Consider the following 20,429-nt stretch of genomic DNA (forward strand, 5'->3'; position numbering starts at 1 on the left):
TAGTACCCTCACCACACACATACTCCAACACTATATCATCTTGAACCCTAATATCAGCCTTCTTATTCTGAGCTCTAAAGGCATGTCTCATCTGCGCATACTGATATTCCCCTGTGGATCGCAAACCAAATTCTTCCTGCAATTGGGAAAAGGACTTCAGCTCCTGCTGCTGGATTATCTGGTGAACAAAGCAAATTCCCTTATTCTGCCATTCCATCAATCCTCCCAGGGCCTCAAAATCCTTTAAGTTGTGGTTAGACCATATCGGTGTGAATTTAGTCAACCCTGTAACCCCACGAATCTGCCTTAATCTATTCCATAATTTACGAATCAGGAACAGGGTTGGGTATATTTTCCCCAGCGCGCCCAATGAGCCATCCTCCAAACACCTGGCCATCGGTCGTCGGTCCGTCACCTCTTCCAATATCTGTTGTACTGCACTGGATGACGCCCCTCGCGCCCAGCCCTTCAAATGCTGGCTCTGGGCCGCAAGGAAGTATATTTCCGGGTTGGGCAAAGCCAAACCACCATCTTCCTTGGGTCGTTGAAGCGTCTCCAAGCTAATACGTGGATATTGTCTACCCCATATCAAACTTCTAAAGAGGGCATTAATCTGCCTGAACTTCCCCCGAGGGATCCAAATTGGTGCGTTATGCAGAACATAAAGAATTTTGGGCATAAGGACCATTTTAATAAGGTTTACCCTACCGACGACCGATAGATGTAGCTTATTCCAGGCGTCTACCTTTGCCTTGAGTACCCCCATAACAGGAGTCAAATTTCTTTGCAGAAACTCCGCCACCGGCACCGAAATCCATATTCCAAGATATTTAAATTGGGAAACCACCTTCAGCCTCTCATCCCCAACATCCTCACTCACATTCTCTCCTACGTCATCCACTCTAAAAAGAACCGTCTTATCCCAATTAATTGTTAGTCCCGACACAGTACCAAATCTCTCAACAATTTCAACGGCCCCTCTTAGTGAATTGTCTGGATCCTCCAGGAACAGCAAAACATCATCCGCATATAACGCTATTTTTTCCTCTACTTTGCCATACCTAAACCCAGGGACCCCATCCGACTGCCGAATCTTAGCAGCAAGAGGTTCTACAGCCAACGCGAACAGGAGGGGTGAAAGCGGGCATCCCTGCCTAGTACCCCTAGCCAGCCCTATAGGACGAGATAGCTCCCCATTTACTCTAATTCTGGCGGATGGTAATGAGTACAACAGCTGTATCCAGGCCACAAACTGCGGGCCAAACCCCATACATTCCAGCACCTGCCAGAGGTACCCCCATTCGACGCTGTCAAACGCCTTGTGTGCATCTAGCGATACAATCACTCTTCGACCACAGTTATCAGACTCTACCTGCAAATTTACATATAACCTCCGCAAATTGATCGCCGTTGATCTATCCGGCATAAAGCCAGATTGGTCCGAATGCACCAGACTCGCAATAACACTAGAGAGGCGGAGAGCCAACACCTTGGCCAGAAGCTTGACATCAATTGTTAGTAAAGAAATTGGGCGGTACGACTCCGGTTTCCCCAAGTCCTTATCCTCCTTTGGAATGACCACTATTATGGCCTCTCTCATAGAGGCTGGCAAGCGCCCACAAGACCTAGCTTCCTCCAATACCATTTTTAATCTAGGAATCAACACTTCTGCCAACCCTTTATAGATCTCAGCGGGTAACCCATCGACCCCAGGCGCCTTCCCATTGGCCATAGACATCAATGCCCGACTCAATTCCTCCTCAGTGATAGGGGCCTCAAGGCTCTCCCTATCTGCCTCACTCAGTCTCGGCAAATCCAGACCTTCCAAGAAAGTCAGTGCATCCTCGACCGATTCACCAACCCGAGAGGAATACAAATCTGCATAGAAGTCCGCAAAGGCTCTCAAAATTTCAGGTGTTTCCGTTATTTTACCTCCACTAGCAGAATCCAAAGAGTGTATATATGAAGAACCTCTCTGAGCAGCAGCCACTACCGACAGCATATGTCCCACTGTTTCTCCCTCCTGATAGAACAATACCCTTTGGAAATCTCGTTTCCTCTCAGCTTTGCCTAGCAGAATTTTTTCCAAATGATTTTGTGCGTTTTTCATTCTTCTCTCTGCCTCAGGGGTTCCCATTGTGGCCATCCCATCCTCTGCTTCCTTCAACTCCTCAACTGCCGCTTTTTCTACCTCTCTCGTCCTCCGCTTACACCTACTAATGTCCCTAAACAGTAGTCCCCTCAGGTACGCCTTCATTGCATCCCAAATTGTAAGAGCGTCGGCGCTTCCATCATTTAAGAGAAAGAATTCCGCCACCTCCCGTCCTATACTTTCCAACTCAATACTCTGTAACCAATTAGGATGAATCTTCCATTCTCTCCCACTTAGCGAGCGAGCCCCCTCCAATCTAACCTCTACTTCAATTGGACTATGGTCCGACAAGGCCCTTGGCAGATATCTCACCTCCCCAACCAATGTGTCCAAAATCCTGTTACCCAGAGCCATATCAATCCTAGAGAGTGTGGCATGTGCCGGTGAATAACATGAGTACCCTCTCTCCCCCACATGTCTAACCCTCCACAGATCAATCAAACCTATCTCCTGTATATAGGTGCCAAATGTTGTTATGTGTCCCTCCGACCTATTCTGAGTATTTTTATTTTTATCCCAATATTCATCACAGATGTTATTTAGATCTCTGATAATTATTAACGGTGTCGGTCCCCATTTTTCCACACGCTCCATTACTTCTCTAATCTTCCTGCTAGAGTAGGGAGGCGGAATATACATCGCGGCAACACACAGCATCACTCCATACAGTATACACCGTAATAGTACATACTGTCCCTCCACGTCCCCATATACCTTCACCTCCTCATACTGAACTCCCGCTGGAACCAAGATTGAGACTCCTCTTGCATACGTGGAGAAGGTAGAATGATATCCCCTCTGGATCCATCGTCTATTCAAAACATCCACTTTTTCCCTTACCAAATGCGTCTCCAGCAAGCATATCATTGAGGCCCTTTGGTCTCTTGCATATTGCAAACACGCAGCACGTCTAGATTTCTCCCCTAGGCCTCTCACATTCCAGCACAAAATCTTAAAACGGGTCCCCATCACTTGGCTCATCTTCACTATAAGTATCATCAATTTTGAGCTCAGGCTGTCTAACTACCCTCCCCCCCCCCCCCCCTCCCAACTCCCCCTCCCACCCTTCCCCCCTCACATCTAACCATTCCACCTCTTTCCAAGAGTGGGGCATCATCGCCCATAGCGAACACTCCGTTTGGCATTACCTTCCCAACCCTCCTCCCACCACTGTACATAACAGGATTTCAGACATTTTGAAAAATAACGTTCTCAAAACATTTTAACTTAGAATTATTTGCACACACAAGAAGTCTGCATAAACTTAAAATATGTCGCAAACCCTTCCTCCCCCTTTCCCAGCAGCCATTACACCATCCCTTTCCCTTCTTCCCCCCCCAAACCCCTTGGCTTGTCAATCACATGACTCTTTTCCAACTGACAGATAAGTAAACAACTTCAGACTCTTCCCACAGTTTCAGTCTCCTTTTCCTTTAAGCTTTTTAGCATTAATATCGATCCACTGGGTAGCGTCCTCCGGCTTCTGGAAAAAATGAATTTTATCAAACGCCACCACCCTCAGTCTTGCTGGGAACATCATGGAATACTGCACACCCAATTCCCTCAGCCGTCTCTTGATACCCGTGAACATCATCCGTTGTTTCTGCACCAGAGTAGAATAGTCTGGGTATATAGCAATCTTTTGACCTTCAACTGTCAGATCCGTCATGTCTCTGGCCTTCCTCAGGATAATGTCTCTGTCTCTATAGTTTAGAATTTTGGCGAGCATGGTACGGGGATTCGCTCCAGGGACAGGTGGTTTCGGCGGGACCCTATGCGCTCTTTCTACCGCGAACACTTTTGTTAGCGCCATATCTCCAAATGTCTCTAACAGCCATTTTTCAATATATTCCGTTGGATTCCTCCCTTCAGCTTTTTCAGGGATGCCCACTATGCGAATATTATTTCTTCTGGACCTGTTCTCAAGGTCCTCATTTTTCGCAGCCAATTCAGCTATTGCTTGAGTGAACTTTTTCTCTGCTTTTTGCAGCTGCACTATATGGTCTTCTGCAGTGCTCACTCTCTCCTCTACCTCCCCCACACGTTTGTCAATCTTCTGCATGGCTGCGTTTATCTGGGCTGTGTCCCCCTTAACCTCCTGTATCTGTATGGTCAGAGATTGTTTACATGAAGAGACTAGCGCAAAAACGTCTCTTAGGGTAGGCTCAGCTTCTGGCGCCATTTCCTCGGGTCCCCCTTCTGCCACCGCCATTTTACTCTCCTTTCTCCCCTGTTGTACCTCATGTTCTCCTGCTGGGCTCTCCTCCTCCTCCTCCTCTTCGGTATCAGCTCCGGCTCCCTCCTCTGCGGCCTCCGCTCTCGCAAACTGCTGGAGCTTTGCCGCTACCTCCATGCGCTTTCTGCATGCGGCGTTCTCCTTGTCTGCCTTTTCCCTCAAGTCGGCGCCATCTTGGATTGCGCCTGCATCCCCGGCACCCGCGTCCTTCTGCCGTCTCCTGGTCATGTTCGTCGGTTCCAGCGCTACCGAACAGCACCGCCGGCCTCTCCAAGTCTCCCCGCAGCCAGTAAGCCCCCGCAGGGACCAAACAGCAGCGGCTCTGCAGGATTTTACAATATACAGCGGCGGGAGCTCACAGCCGCACGTCCGCTCACATGGACTCTCAGGCCACGCCCCCCCCATTGGTAGGGGCTTCTTGGGGCTCTGACACAGTAGACTAGATACAGTCCCGGCAGTGCGGGTACGTGCTGCCACTGGGGAGAGTGGTCCTGCAGGCTGTGCAGAATGCATAAAAGCAGTCCTGCCTGATTTTCTTGGACCTTGAGCCCAGCATAGTGCGCGAGAGGGGTGGCTACGCAGAGGAACCTATAGGGGGTCTTATAGGAATATGGTATCACAGCCGAGTAAGAACCCCAGCTGTGATCTTACCCCACCAATTTGCCCCTAGGTCCAGCGCCGAAGATCCACAGTCCTGTGCCCCCCAGAGACTGGCTGGCCAGGACATCGGGAAATACAGGATTAATCTTGTCCTGCAGCAGAAATGGCCGCTGAGGAGAAGAGGAATAAGGAGAAAGGAGTAGGAGAGCCGAGAAAAAAAAGGTGGCAGGGCTGGGTAAAAAAAATGTGCCCTTTCAGCCTCGATCCGCCCCCTCTATGACACTGTAGAGTGTCATATTTGTCATCCGGGGGGCGGGCCAGGGGGCAGAAACAAGGCGGCGGCCTCGGCTAGGCCGAAGCCGTGGCCTAAAGTAGATTCCTGATGCCCAAGAGGGCTCCAGGCCAGCGCAGAAGTCCGGGAGTGGATCGGATCTGAACCAGACCCTCCCAGATTTGAAAAGCAGGATAGCGGTGGGGCTAAAAGTGGCTGGGGGGGTGGGCTGAAAGGTCCCCCCCCTGCTGCTGCCGCAGAGACAGAACACAGGTAGCACTGTGTCTCAGATGTGCCATGCCTGCCTGCACTCCCCCCAGCCCCCAAAAGGAGCCTGCAGCTGGGCTGGGGTCCCTGGATGCAGGCGCAGTGTGCTGGTCCATGCTGCAGAGTGCTGCCTGTACAGGCCCTACCTGAGGCGTCTCAACCTAATGCCCCCAGAGGGGGATTAGGGAGGGTGCTGTTATGACCTTCAGGGGGCTTCATCCTCACCTCGACCTCAACCTCAACCCAGAAACCAAAAGGAATTGGGGAAGGAGGGGGGGTCTCGACTTCGAACCAGCACCCGAGGGACTGGGGAAGGAGCGACATGGGGAATAGCCATCTCGACTTCAACCGGGCACCCTATAATAGGGGGCCGAGGAAAGAGCCATGCCGGGAGTCTCGCAAAAGACCCACTTTTCTTCATCTGTAATTCCGTCTTGGACAAAAACGGAGTACGAAATTTTAGGCGTGCCTCCTATGCAACACTAAGCAAAAACTGGAGAAGGCCAACGCCGTCCAGGGGTGTATAGTGCAGAGGAGGAGCCACGGTTAATCTTTTTCAGATTATGCATAGTGTCGCCTCCTCGTGGACAGCAGCGAAACACCCATGGTCCTGAGTCCCTCAATGAGGTGACAGAGTAAATCAACTACAAAACATTACCATATGTCACGGTTTGCATGTTTATAACATGTTCGAAGATTATGAAGCCAAAACGTTAGCTGCTTCCATTATTTTGTCCAATCCATATATATATATATATATATATATATATATATATATATATATATATATATATATATATATATATATATATATTTTATTTTTTTTTTTTTTATTATTATTTTTTTTTTTTGAGCACATAGAGGAGCATGTCCAACAAAAAATATTCAGAAATTTACCTCCAGGCTTCCCCAGTCTTCATCATCCCAACGGTCTAAGGGATTATCATCGGCTTCATTTTCATCTTTTGTTTCATATTTGGACATTACGGATGAGGTAGAGATGGGGGGAACTGAAGCAGGTGTAGTATCTAGACAGAAATCAGGGTGCCATGGTTTCATCATGAGCTATTTCCACATCACACAGTCATATTTGGTGTCGAAAATGTCATATTTCTCCACCAGGAAACTCGTGAATTCTGCAATCTCCTTTTCAAAGACTTTAGCGACCAGATATCGGGATCTGGATTTGCATAGAAGCGGAGATTCAGGACCCCATTAAACAGTGGGAGCAGCCGCAGAGGTCCGCTCTGTACACTGTTTACAGTCGCTGCTGTAGCTGATCGCTTGGGGTACCGGATAGTGGACCCCCAATGATTGGGTATTCATAACCTATCCTATGGGCAGGCTATTATCATCAAAGAAAAGACTGGGGGCTTCATAAGTGGTCATCATTTCTTCAAGAAAACATCATTTTTTCAAAGTTCTGAACTTTTGTAGCCACTAAAATATATATTTAATAAATAAACAAATAACAGAAAAACTGACCGGCACATCAAGAACTAGTCTGAACAGGTGCATACCAAAAAAAAGCAACTTGTATTTCAAAATACGAAAATGGATGCACTCAATTGTGTTAAAACATGTCAATGTGAAATACATGAAGTGAGAATAGCAAAATGGCTTTTGAAATTTTGGAAAAATACACGAGACGTTTAAAACAAAATTTGGTCAAATAGTGTGAGCCCATCAACCATCATCAAGGTAATCTCATGAATGTGATGGGCCCCCGACCTAATTGCCCAGTGTGAACACTTACCTATGGCTAACATCTGAATGCATGGGTGAATATAAATGGTTGATGGGCTCACTGTATTTGGCCAAATTTTGTGCTAAATGTCTCGTTTATTTCTCCTAAATTTCAAAAGCCATTTTGCGATTCCCACTTCATGTATTTCACATTGACATGCTTTAACACTATTGAGCGCAACCATTTTTGTATTTTGATATATTTAAAAAACAAAACAAAACTATATAGGTTTGGTAGAAAGGAAAAGGGAATATCCAGCACGTCCATCCAGTGTAAATAAAATATCCAAAATTTATTGAAGCATTTTAAAAAACAATATTAAAAAAAGAGAGAGGGAGACTCTCTCTGCCTGACGCGTTTCTGGCGCACCACGGAGCCCTTAGTCATAGGAACCATGACTAAGGGCGCCGTGGTGCGCCAGAAACGCGTCAGGCAGAGAGAGTCTCCCTCTCTCTTTTTTAATATTGTTTTTTAAAATGCTTCAATAAATTTTGGATATTTTATTTACACTGGATGGACGTGCTGGATATTCCCTTTTCCTTTCTTCTACTTCAGCTGAAATCACCAGCAGGTACAGCACCCACCAGCTATATTCATTTGCAACGGTTTACAGATGCATATCTCGGCGTGTCAAGCTCCTAACTTTTCCTCTCCCCCCCTCCTCTTTTCTTGAATGTTTATATCGGTTTGGTATAGACAGAATACTTGAACTGAAGAAGAATGATATTGCCAGGTAATTTCCGCCGCATAATGAATCCTGTGAAGACAAAACCCACCAAAATGTTTTTCATCATTAACCCCCTCTTTGAATTTGTCCCCGTTTTTCACTAAATAATATGAATGGCGTCATATAAAGTACAACTCATCATGCCAAAACCGGTTTTTACGTACCGGTAATAGGATTTTACGGAGCCACGACAGCACCCCTACGAGAGAGGGGATCCGCCCACCTTCCGGACAGGAACCTACAGGATTTAAAGGGGCGGTCCCCCTCACCACTCCAGTTTGTGTTTCAGAGTATAAGGGACACCGCCATTGAGTTAGTACATAAACATATATACTTAAACATTACTAAAATACCATCACCTTCTAAAGAGTGATTTTTTAACCCTGCTGTTCTGTTCGGTCTGGGGAGACCTATTTTGAACTTTGGTATTTTTTGGGGTGTTCAAGATGCGGTTCTGAAACTTGTGGTTGATTGACTTAAATGAGGATGGGTCGGTCGGCCACGGGTTTCAGAGCCGCATCTTGAATATTTTAAAGAATATTGAAGTTCAAAGTCGGTCATTTTTGACCAACAGAACAGCAGGGTTAACAAGCACACTTTCCCCAAAGGGTGCAGAAACCAGTGAATAACTACGGGGGGGAATGTGCGGGTGCTGTCGTGGCTCCGTAAAATCCTATTACCGGTACGTAAAAACCGGTTTTCCTATCGCCACGACAGCACCCGTACGAGAGATTTTCAAAGATCAATCACCTGGGAGGGACTACAGCACTAAGTACTGTACGGCCAAAAACTAAATTGGCCTCTGAAGATAAATCAAGGCGATAATGTCTATAAAAGGTGGAAGGAGATGACCACGTTGCCGCCTTACATATTACGTCTATGGAGACGTCCGCTCTCTCCGCTCAGGATGAGGCCATGGCTCGAGTGGAGTGGGCCCTGATGCCATCTGGTGGTGTCTAGCCTTTAGCAGTATAAGCAAGATATATGGCATCTCTTATCCATCTGGCGATAGACGCTTTAGTTACACTCGCACCTTTCCTTGGATTCTGAAAGGAAACAAACTCTGCCTCCATGGTTCTGTTTTGTGTAGGTACTCCAATAGAGTTCTTCTGACATCTAACATGTGATATTTCTGCTCGTCAGCTGAATTCGGATTGTCACAGAAGGATGGTAAAATTATTTCCTGACTTCTATGAAATTTGGAAGCTACTTTTGGTAGGTATGCTGGATCAGGTTTTAACACTACCCTGTCCTGAAAGACCATTAAATAAGGAGGGTCTATTGACAAAGCTTGTAAGTCACTCACTCTCCTAGCAGGTCAGGGCTACTAGGAAGGCTGTTTTTAAAGTTAAATTTTTTATGGAGACAGAATCTAATGGCTCAAAGGGGGGTTCTGTTAAGGCGTCTAAAACCAAATTTAAATCCCATGGTGGTAATCTAGGAATATACACTGGGTTACTACGTTCAGTGGCCCTGATAAATCGGGAAACCCATCTATTTCCCGCCACATCGCTGTTATATAACGCTCCCAAAGCTGATACTTGGACTCTAAGGGTATTTACCGCCAAGCCCAATTCTCGGCCTTTCTGTAAAAACTCCAGAATAGCCGGAAATGGGACCTTGCCAGAAAAGGGATTTTGGTAGAAGGCAAGGAACTTTTTCCAAGTTTTAGCATAGATTTTAGTGGTGACTTCTTTCCGGCTATTTAAAAGGGTAGATATGAGAGCCTCTGAAAACCCTCTCCTCCTCAATAACTCCCTCTCAAATTCCACGCCGTCAGATGCAGGGATTCCACATTGGGGTAACTGAATGGACCCTGAGAAAGAAGCTCCGGGCTGGTCTGCAGTACCCAGGGGTCGGACACAGACATTGCCCTGAGTAATGAGAACCATGCCCTCCTGGGCCAAAAGGGGGCAATCAGGATCACTCTCGCCCTCTCCTCCCTGATCTTCCTGAGGACCATCGGGATCAGACACATTGGGGGGAACGCATAAGCCAGAGGAAAATCCCAGTGTATTTGAAGGGAGTCTATTATACAGGGCTTGTCCGCCACCCGAAGAGAAGCGAACTTCCTGGTCTGCCTGTTCTCTCTCGTTGCGAATAGATCGATAACGGGCAATCCCCACAGGTCCACTATCTGTCTGAACACCCGTCGATCTAGAACCCATTCTCCCTGACGTAGAGAATGACGGCTGAGGTAATCTGCCTCTGTGTTGAGCTCTCCCCGAATGTGAACAGCTGATAGAGAGCGAAAGTGGGCTTCGGCTATTTCGAGTATGTCTGTGGCGGTGTTCATTAGGGATCTTGACCTTGTACCCCCTTGATGGTTGAGATACGCCACTACTGTTGTGTTGTCTGTCTGGACTCTTACATGTGAATCCTGCAGAGATGGAAGCAACCTGAGTAAGGCCTTCTTTACTGCCGTGAGCTCTTTCCAATTTGAGGACTCTTGAGCCTCTAAGAGAGACCATTGCCCTTGAGTCCAGACATCTCCTATGTGAGCTCCCCAACCTATTGGACTGGCATCGGTTGTGACCGTGTTGTCTGGTACTACACTCCAGCGTACTCCTTTCCCTAAATGTCTTCTGTTTAACCACCATCTCAGACTGTGTACAGTGGTGGTGGACAGCCTGAGTCTTCCGCCTAATTGCCCTTGAAGACTCCTGTCTGTATCCAAGACTTGGGCCTGCAACACTCGAGTGTGGAATTGAGCCCACTGGACGGCTGGTATACAGGACGTTAGAGATCCCAGAAGGGACATAGCGTCTCTTAAAGTCAGATCTGGCTTCCTTGTTACCATACTGACTTTGTGCATAATCCTCTGCTTTTTCTCCTCCGGAAGGAAAAATTGTTGCACTTCCGAGTCCAGCAGAATACCTAGGAAAGTCTGAGTTGTTGATAGATCGAGTCTTGACTTCTCCATATTGACTATCCAACCCAAGTCCTGTAAGGAAGATATTACATGATTTAGGCGAGTACTACACTGGCAAAAGGAATTCCCCACTACCAGGAAGTCATCCAAGTAGGGTATAATTAACGTATCTTGTTCTCTGACATAGGCCATTACTTCTGCCATGACTTTAGTAAATACCCTCGGTGCCATAGATAGACCAAAGGGCATTGCAGCAAACTGAAAGTGCCTGACCTGGTCGTTTAAGCGCACCGCCATTCTGAGGAATTGTTGATGATCCTGGTGAATGGGCAGATGGTAATACGCATCTTTTAAATCCAGGACTGTCATATAACATCTGGGAAAGAGAAGTTTAGTTGCCGTTTTAATAGATTCCATCTTAAAGGCATGATACTCTAGATGTTTGTTTAATCTCCGTAAGTTTATGATGGTTCTAAAGGATCCATCTGGCTTGGAGATTAAAAATAAAGGGGAATAGAACCCTTTCCCCTGCTGATGTTTTGCAACCTCCACTATGACTTTCTTCCGTCTTAACATCTGGACCTCTTTTTCAAGGGCCTTTTGTTGGTCTAAGGAATCAGGGGCAGTCAAGATATAAAATTCAGAAGGTCTTTCCCGGAACTCTAATTTTAAACCTGAATTAATTATACCCAGAACCCAATTGCTCGAAGTTATTTTGGCCCACTGAGCATAGAAAAATTTTAACCTGCCCCCTACTGGAAGATCTCTATTAACGATAGTTTCTTCTTCTTCTTGAGGAAGATGACGATGCATTAAAGTCCGAACCTTTCTTTTTTGGGTCTGATGGTTCCCAGTCTCGGTTGTGGTAAGGTCTTCGGTATTGGAAGCGTCTCCTGAAGGTATTCCTAAAGGTAGGATTGAAAGCTTTAGGAAAACCTTTCTTCCTATCCTCAGCCTTAGCTAGGATATCATCCAATACCGGGCCAAACAGGTACTCACCCCTACACGGTATTGTACACAGTTTAGCTTTCGCCTGGGCATCCCCTTTCCAGGTCTTAAGCCATAGGGCTCGGCGAGCAGCGTTTGAGAGACCTGCTGATCTTGCCCCCAATTTTAAAGAATCCACTGACGCGTCCGCTAAATACGCCACTCCTTCACGTATTTGCGAAAGTGAGTTCAGCATCTTGTCTCTGGGCACCTTGGACTTCAGCTGTTCTTCCAGTTGGGATATCCACACCATGACGGATCTAGCCGTACACGTGCTAGAGATAGCAGGTTTGAACGCCCCGGCAGTTGATTCCCATACTTTCCTCAAAAACATGTCCGCCTTCCTATCTGATGGATCTTTCAGAAGGCCCACGTCCTCCAGCGGCAAAGTACCGGCTTTAGACGTAGAAGCCACCGCTGCATCCACTTTCGGGAATTTCATCCACTCTGCCAGCTCATTGTCTTCAAAGGGATACCTTCTTTTAGCTGATGACGGAAGGAAACCCTTATCCTGCTTATCCCATTCTCTCTTTATAAGAGTCTTAACCGTATCCACGACCGGGAACGCCTTACGACTCCTCTGGCACAAACCCGCAAACATTATGTCCTGTGCGGACCTTGGTTCCTTGCTTTCTGCAACACCCATGGTAGCTCGGACTCCTTTAACTAACATCTCCATGTTGTCCACTGAGAATCAAGGCCTTCCCTCTTCATCTGAGGAGGATGGAGATGAGGAGCGGGAACATTCCCCTTCTTGCAGGGACAAACTAGATCCTGGCGATATGTCCCTGCCCGACCTTTCCTGGCGGCTGCCTCTAAGGGAATAGCTAATTTCCTCCCTGATGACCGCTCTAAGGTCTGATGACCGAAGGGGAGCTTCCTCTTCTAAGGTCTGAGATATGCAAGCCTGACACAGCCTTTTGGTATAACTGTCAGGCATTGGAGTCATGCATAGAGCACATTGCTTGTGCTTAGATTTAGTGGTCTTTTTTCCCTAAAACAAAGCACAAATAACAGACCATATCAGCACCAGGTGTCTGATTTAACACTCACCATAAGGCTGATTCTGTGAATACCGGTTCTGGAGGAGTAGGATCCAAATGTGACGCTGGGGAGCTCGCACGCTGCTGCCCCCGTACCACGCTGCTGCTGCTTCTCCTTGAGCGGCCGCTACAGCTCTTACTGCGCTGTTCCGTTCCCTCTCCATGAGGGTGCTCGGCGTCCCCTACTGAGGACATGGCTGCGCGCCTCCTACCCTAGGCGTCGCTCTTTTACAGCGCTGCAGCGCTCCTCCCCCGGCTTACCCCGGAAGCGTACCAACTACTTCCGGGTTCACCAGCGCCGGTGTGGACGCTGCACACCGCGCTCAACCGCGGACCAGGACGGCACTGCCCGACTCCTGGGACGCGCTCCTCATGGCCAGACGAGGGGGGGTCTGCACGCAGGACACCCCCGACGCTGCTTCCGAGCCCCCGATTCCGCCGTTCCTAAGAGATACCGCGCGGAGGCATGGAGGCCCGGGTAAGCTGTTGCTGCAGGCTCCCGCCGTCCGGACAGGAACCCAAACTGGAGTGGTGAGGGGGACAGCCCCTTTAAATCCTGTAGGTTCCTGTCCGGAAGGTGGGCGGATCCCCTCTCTCGTAGGGGTGCTGTCGTGGCGATAGGAAAAACAAGCCCTCATATCTGACAGATCGAACATTCAGTGTCTCCCTCCCCCACACCACCTCCTCACTTCGCCCCTTGTCAGTCGGTGTTCCTCAAGGCTCTGTTCTAGGACCCCTACTCTTCTCCATCTACACTTTCGGCCTGGGACAGCTCATAGAATCCCACGGTATGCAGTACCATCTCTACGCTGACGACACGCAGATCTACCTCTCCGGACCTGACCTCTCCTCCTTGCTTACCAAAATCCCGCACTGTCTGTCTGCCATTTCAGCCTTCTTTTCTGCTCGCTTTCTACAACTGAACATGGACAAAACAGAATTCATCATCTTTCCCCCATCTCACTCTACCCCTCCACCAGACCTATCCATCAATGTCAATGGCTGCTCACTATCCCCAGTCCCACACGCCCGGTGCCTCGGGGTGATCCTCGACTCTGCCCTCTCTTTCAAGCCACATATCCAAGCCCTTGCCTCCTCCTGTCGTCTCAAACTCAAAAATATTTCCCGGATCCGTGCTTTCCTTGACCGCAACACTGCAAAAACGCTAGTGCATGCCCTTATCATCTCCCGCCTCGACTACTGCAACCTCCTACTCTCTGGACTCCCCTCTAGCACTCTGGCACCGCTCCAATCCATCCTACACTCTGCTGCCCGACTAATCCACCTGTCCCCCCGCTATTCCCCAGCCTCTCCCCTGTGTCAAGCCCTTCACTGGCTTCCTATCGCCCAGAGACTCCAGTTCAAAACCCTCACACTGACATACAAAGCCATCCACAACCTGTCTCCTCCATACATCTGTGACATGGTCTCCCGGTACCTACCTACACGCGACCTCCGATCCTCCCAAGACCTCCTTCTCTACTCCCCTCTCATCTCTTCTTCCCATAACCGCATCCAAGACTTCTCCCGTGCTTCCCCCATACTCTGGAACGCTCTACCCCAACACATCAGACTTGCGCCTACCATAGAAACCTTCAAAAAGAACCTGAAGACTCATCTCTTCCGACAAGCCTACAGCCTGCAGTGATCCTCAACCTACTGAACAGCCGCACAGCCAGCTCTTCCCTCTCCTAGTGTATCCTCACCCACCCCCTGCAGACTGAGCCCTCGCGGGCAGGGTCCTCCCTCCTTATGTACTCGTGTGCCTTGTTATCTGCTCATGTTTAATGTATTTGTCTATATTTGCCCCGTATTCACATGTAAAGCGCCATGGAATAAATGGCGCTATAAAAATGTATAATAATAATAATAATAATATGCTTTTGTGGATGGAAAAATAAAGTTATGGCTCTTGGAGGAAAAGAAAAACAACAAAAACGAAAACTGGCTGGATCAGCAAAGGATTAACAAACTGCACATTCATTAATATTAGGTGATTCCTGGGTTCTGCGTTGTCTTATGATGTGTTGCCTTCTAAGGCCACGTTCACACGTTCAGTACTTTCCATCAGTATTTGTAAGCCAAGACCGGGCGTGGGTGATAAATACAGAAGTGGTGATGGGTTTCTATTATACTTTCCTTCTGATTGTTCCTCTCCTGGTTTTGGCTTACAAATACTGATGTAAAATACTGACCAAATACTGAACGTGTGAACATGGCCTAAGGTGAAGTAAAATCAACAGTTACAAAACAAATGAGGGCACGCAGCTGGATGGCAGAATTGCAGAGCAGTTACCGGGTTTAGTAGCTTCTGCAGGAGCTCCTGTGGCAGGTACTGAAGGTCCGGCTGCTGGTGCCGGTTCTGATCCACCTGATGGACTTGTGCGGATGAATTTAGACGTCAAGGAAGACACTCCTGTTACAGCCCAACCTGCCCATCCACCGACAATTCCCGGGCTGGTGGAGGCGGCATGTACATCTTTTTCTGGGGCAGTAAAAACAACATTATTAATAACTAATGGTCCTGCATTTGTACAGTGTAATCATTTGAGGAGAACCACAGTCACTTCCTACAAAGGGAAGATATAGCCTCACGCTCACAAGACCTGTATTATACAGAACGGTGTTGTACACTGTATCATATTCTGCCCTCCAGCCAGTACTGGCAGGGACATACCACCCATAGCAGCAGACCACGCAGCCAATATTGGGCCTATGGGCTGGGGCGGGTAGGGGGGAGTCTGGTGACAAAGCACCACCTCTCTGTCCACCACTTATGTCGGTCATTCCAATGTCAACGGCAGCTGCAACCTCAATAGCGGTGAATACAATGATGGCACAATCTTCAATACTGCAATGCTAAAGTATTGCCATACATAGAGTAATTGTGGTTCTCCTATGAAGCCCAGCCTCTGCCTGAGCTTCCAAAGACGACTAGTCTGGCAGTCAAGGGGCCTTCAACAGGGCACCGGCTGCCATAATAACCCATCAGTTCCCGGCAATAGCGCTGCAGAAAGATGAATGGGAATGGGGCGATGGAAGTCCATTTAATTGCCGTTTTCAGAAACTGACAGCAGCATCTAAATTGTCAACAGCTGTGATCAGTGAATGAAAATGTATGTCACAGGTCATTAAGGGATAACCATCGCTGCAAAGGAAGAGTTTCAGCTTTTGCAGTGACAAAAAAGCATCTCAAAGTCACAAGCCCCAGAGGCAGCACACTACGTTACAGACATTTTTCACATACCTAGTTCAGCCAGCTGTGCCGGATCCTCCGATATTGCCTCTAATTTCTCCAAGAAACTATGGATTGCCTTAAAGGCCTAGAATGAAAAAATATAGGAACATTTATTGTATTGCACCCAGTCACAATAGTAATGGTGGCTGGAGGTCTTGTATTCTCCTTACCTGATCCCGGACACTCTTCTCTGGATCCATTGTGACCACACATAGCACAGGAAGTATTTTCCCGGCACAGTCGTTCATGGAATAAAAGTTGTGTGTAGCGGCAAAACCAAGGACACCGGCAGCGCGGGATGGGGAAAACGGATCTTTTGTAGCTCTGCTGAATGCCGATATCAAGACCCTCTGTCGTGTCTATAAAGTTTACATTCAGGATTAAAGGCTGTGCTCCACTCCCACTCACAATTAGCATCTCATCGAATCAATCATTAACAGGTATCAGAATCTTGCACTTTATTTTATTACCACTTACACCACAAGCACATGTACATTAGCAATGGACAATCTTTTATATTGAAGCATCTAACGAGCGTGTGCAAAGCGTCATTGTGAAGGGAGGAGAAGGTGAGCTGTGACATCACCTATCGTAAATAGTGGATCCTATGTTATCAGCTGTACATAGAGCTGTGTTACCTGTCATTCTGCCTCTGATGATAAGGAGACTGTTGAAAACTCTTCCTGATAGGACAGGATGTAAAAAAGCCCCAGTGTCCAGTGTGAAAATGGCAAGATTATGATTTCTTTTTAATAAAGATTGTGATATGAAGAATAGAAAAATCTGCTTTATGTAGACTGTTAAGGTGACTTCTTCTGAAGGGCAATAAACATAAGGATGAATGACCTCGGGGAGATCGAAACATCCAACACCGCGGAGACGCCATCACGTGTTTCTCAACGCAGTGATCCAGAACACTGCCCCCATCCCTTATGGGAAATATGCAAATGCATGTAGAAAAGCCGCGAAGACACCATCACGTGTTTCTAAACGCAAGCAATTTATTTATTGCTTGTGTTGAGAAACACGTGATGGTGTCTCCGCGGCTTTTCTACATGCATTCTTCTGAAGGGCGACCTCTTTATCTTGGCACTTCAGAAGAAGATTGCAGCAATTATGTAAGTGTCAATGCCATTGTTAGCAGCTTTGGGCATTGAGACAAAAATTAGAAGGAAACAAAACGATGGTCTCCAGTCATTTAACCCCTTTGATGCTGTGGTCTGTACCCAACAAGGCCACAATAAGGGTGTTGCTTTTAAAATTCTATGAAGAGGAGAGGGTGGAACTAGAAGCAGACACAGACCTGTGCTGCAAGCTCTCCTAATACGACAGATATAGTTCTGCATAGACCTTTATGAGCACCAACTGTCATCTGTCTCTGTAAAGTAAAAATCTGTTTTGCTATACAAACAACCCATGGTCAGGCAGGTCAAGCAGCCATGGTTTTCTAATGTCAAAAGTTCATATCAATTTCCAGTACTCACAGTAGGGTTCAGATAAGAGGCAATCTTGCCCAGGCAGACTGTTGTATTGCAGCGGATTGGTCCCTGGTCATCCCGAGCTTGTAGTCGAGCGAAATGCTTCATCAACTCCACATTCAGGTTATTCTCATTTAACTTGGGAGCCAGGAGCAACATGGACTATATTCAGAAACAAAATCGGTTACATGATGTGCGTGTGTAGGTACTGACTTATTTTTATTTATTTTTCTTTTTTCATACACTAAATGCCCTAGGACAGGGAAAAGCTGGGATGATATGATTTATTTCCTTCCAGCAGTTTTTTTCTTTACAGATCCCAGATAATAGTGACTTAATGTCTTGGGGACATTAGATCATTACTAGTAGTGATCGGTATATAGAAGATTGCCAAGAGGACAAAAATCATCTCCTGCCAGCACGTGCCAATACTCCATGTCACAGCTGAAGGCCCACAATGACATAGGCATCCACTGCAACAGCTCAAATGCAAGCAGAAAGCTTCCTATATTCGGGTCCCAAAACTAAACATGGTGCTCACGCTGAAAGCAGTGCTTAGTATTTTGAGGTTCGTGTTGTCCTTGCTGTCATCTCAGGGAAATAAGGAGAGTCACTGTGCCGGTCTGATCTCTAATAGCAGACCGCTGTGCAGGATACGCCCCCCACGGCTGCCTCAGGCATACGCCCCCCCCCTCTGCCTCAGGCATACACCCCCTTCCCCAGCTGCCTCAGGCATACGCCCCCACCCCCCGGCTGCCTCAGGCATACGCCCCCACCCCCCCGGCTGCCTCAGGCATACGCCCCCACCCCCCCCCCGGCTGCCTCAGGCATACGCCCCCACCCCCCCGGCTGCCTCAGGCATACGCCCCCACCCCCCCGGCTGCCTCAGGCACACGCCCCCACCCCCCCGGCTGCCTCCGGCATACGCCAGCACCCCCCCCCCCCCGGCTGCCACAGGCATACGCCCCCACCCCCCCCGGCTGCCTCAGGTATACGCCCCCACCGCCCCGGCTGCCTCAGGCATACGCCCCCACCCCCCGGCTGCCTCAGGCATACGCCTCCACCCCCCGGCTGCCTCAGGCATACGCCTCCACCCCCCGGCTGCCTCAGGCATACGCCTCCACCCCCCGGCTGCCTCAGGCATACGCCCACCCCCCGACTGCCTCAGGCATACGCCCCCCACCCCCCCACTGCCTCAGGCATACGCCCCCCCCCCCCACTGTCTCAGGCAAACGCCCACCCGACTGCCTCAGGCATTGACAGCTACCAAGGTGACGGGAATGTAATAGCTCACAATTAAGTGAAAAATATTAAGTACACCCCTAAAAAGCAAAAAAAAAAAAAAAAAAAAAAAGGACAACTGATCCATGCTGCGATTACCTTCACAGTCTGTTCACGTATAGCAGGGTTTGTATCCGTAAAACCATGGACCACATGGGGGAAGATCTGCGAGTTGACGGTGGGCTCATTAAGATACTGGATAAAATTCTCCATCTGTCACATGTACAATGTCAAGAAAAAAAAAATACTCAAATTCATAACAGAAAAAAATAATCGGCTCGGTTTTCTTTTTTTTTCCAAGTTATAATATTCATAATATCCCCTTATTGTAAACTATAAGAACATTCATCATCAGCCAAAAATACTAGAGAAAATATGAAGCTGGGAGCCGAGGTGATCAATATTCTTCAGAGTTTACAGGAAGGATATACAGATAGAGATTTATAAACTTATCAGCTGCTGCAGAACCTCTTTATGAAGAGGAAGGTGGAGCGTTATATGAATTGTATCAAGGCCAATATAAAAGCACGTGGTGGGCTGTGAAAAACAGGATTTTTGGTTGCTTACCGCAAAATCTGTTTCTCGGAGCCTTCATTGGGGGACACAGGAACCATGAGTGTATGCTGCTGCCACTAGGAGGCTGACACTATGCACAAAAAAGTTAGCTCCTCCTCTGCAGTGTACACCCCACCGACTGGCATTATGAACTTCAGTTAGTGAGAAAGCAGTAGGAGAAAAACAATAAGGTTGAAACATAACCACAAACATGAGAACTGTAACCATGAGAACAGTCATAGAACACAGAACAACAGGAACTAAATAATATGGGAGGGTGCTGTGTCCCCCAATGAAGGCTCCGAGAAACAGATTTTACGGTAAGCAACCAAAAATCCTGTTTTCTCTATCGCCTCATTGGGGGACACAGGAACCATGGGACGTCCCAAAGCAGTCCCTGGGGTGGGAAAACAAACTTCCATCAGGTCAGAGGACTCACTGTTAGGTCGAACAATTAATAAATGTTCACTCGTTGCCTACTCCTGGCCTAATGGATATTGATCAGGTGCGCACCAAAGAAATAAACATATGACAACACAGTGTCAGATGTAAACTCTCCTTGATCAATCTATGGCTCAGCTCCAAGGGCTTTATTTTATCAGAACACAGGTATATATATCCCCTGTAAGGGGGGCTCGGTTAGCTTTAAAATGGGAATGATCGGATGCATTCCATTGGTTAGTGGGTTGGGCAATGAGTAAGGCCATGTTCACACGTTCCTGATTTCCATCCTTTTCTTTCTGCACTAAAAACCGCAGCTCTTGGCAGAAAACGCAGGTCCTTTTTTTGGTGCGTTTTTGGTGCGTTTTTTAGTACGTTTTTTATGCAGTTTTCTATGCAGAGTCTGTGTGTTTTCTAGGGAGTTTTTTAGGGTTAAAATGGCTGAAAATACCCTAACCCTACCCCTAACCCTACCCCTATTCTAACCTTAGTGAAAAAAAAAAAAATTCTTTATTTTTTTATTGTCCCTACCTA

At 47.6% G+C, this 20,429-nt stretch overlaps 1 protein-coding gene across 3 annotated transcripts in view; it reads right to left on the reverse strand.

Moving 5' to 3' along the window:
* Positions 1-20,429, reverse strand: part of SCYL1 (SCY1 like pseudokinase 1) — a 94,078-nt gene that overhangs the window by 52,309 nt on the left and 21,340 nt on the right. For all 3 annotated transcript variants that reach the window (XM_069739473.1, XM_069739474.1, XM_069739475.1), the window contains exons 9-14: positions 18,999-19,112; positions 17,625-17,780; positions 16,311-16,499; positions 16,150-16,225; positions 15,199-15,387; positions 6,424-6,554 (exon numbers count right to left, since the gene is read on the reverse strand). In XM_069739473.1, the coding sequence (XP_069595574.1) occupies positions 6,424-6,554; positions 15,199-15,387; positions 16,150-16,225; positions 16,311-16,499; positions 17,625-17,780; positions 18,999-19,112 (855 nt within the window). The remainder of the gene's footprint in view (positions 1-6,423; positions 6,555-15,198; positions 15,388-16,149; positions 16,226-16,310; positions 16,500-17,624; positions 17,781-18,998; positions 19,113-20,429) is intronic.

This window comes from Ranitomeya imitator, chromosome 9, assembly GCF_032444005.1.
Source record: "Ranitomeya imitator isolate aRanImi1 chromosome 9, aRanImi1.pri, whole genome shotgun sequence".
Classification (NCBI taxonomy): Eukaryota; Metazoa; Chordata; class Amphibia; order Anura; family Dendrobatidae; genus Ranitomeya; species Ranitomeya imitator.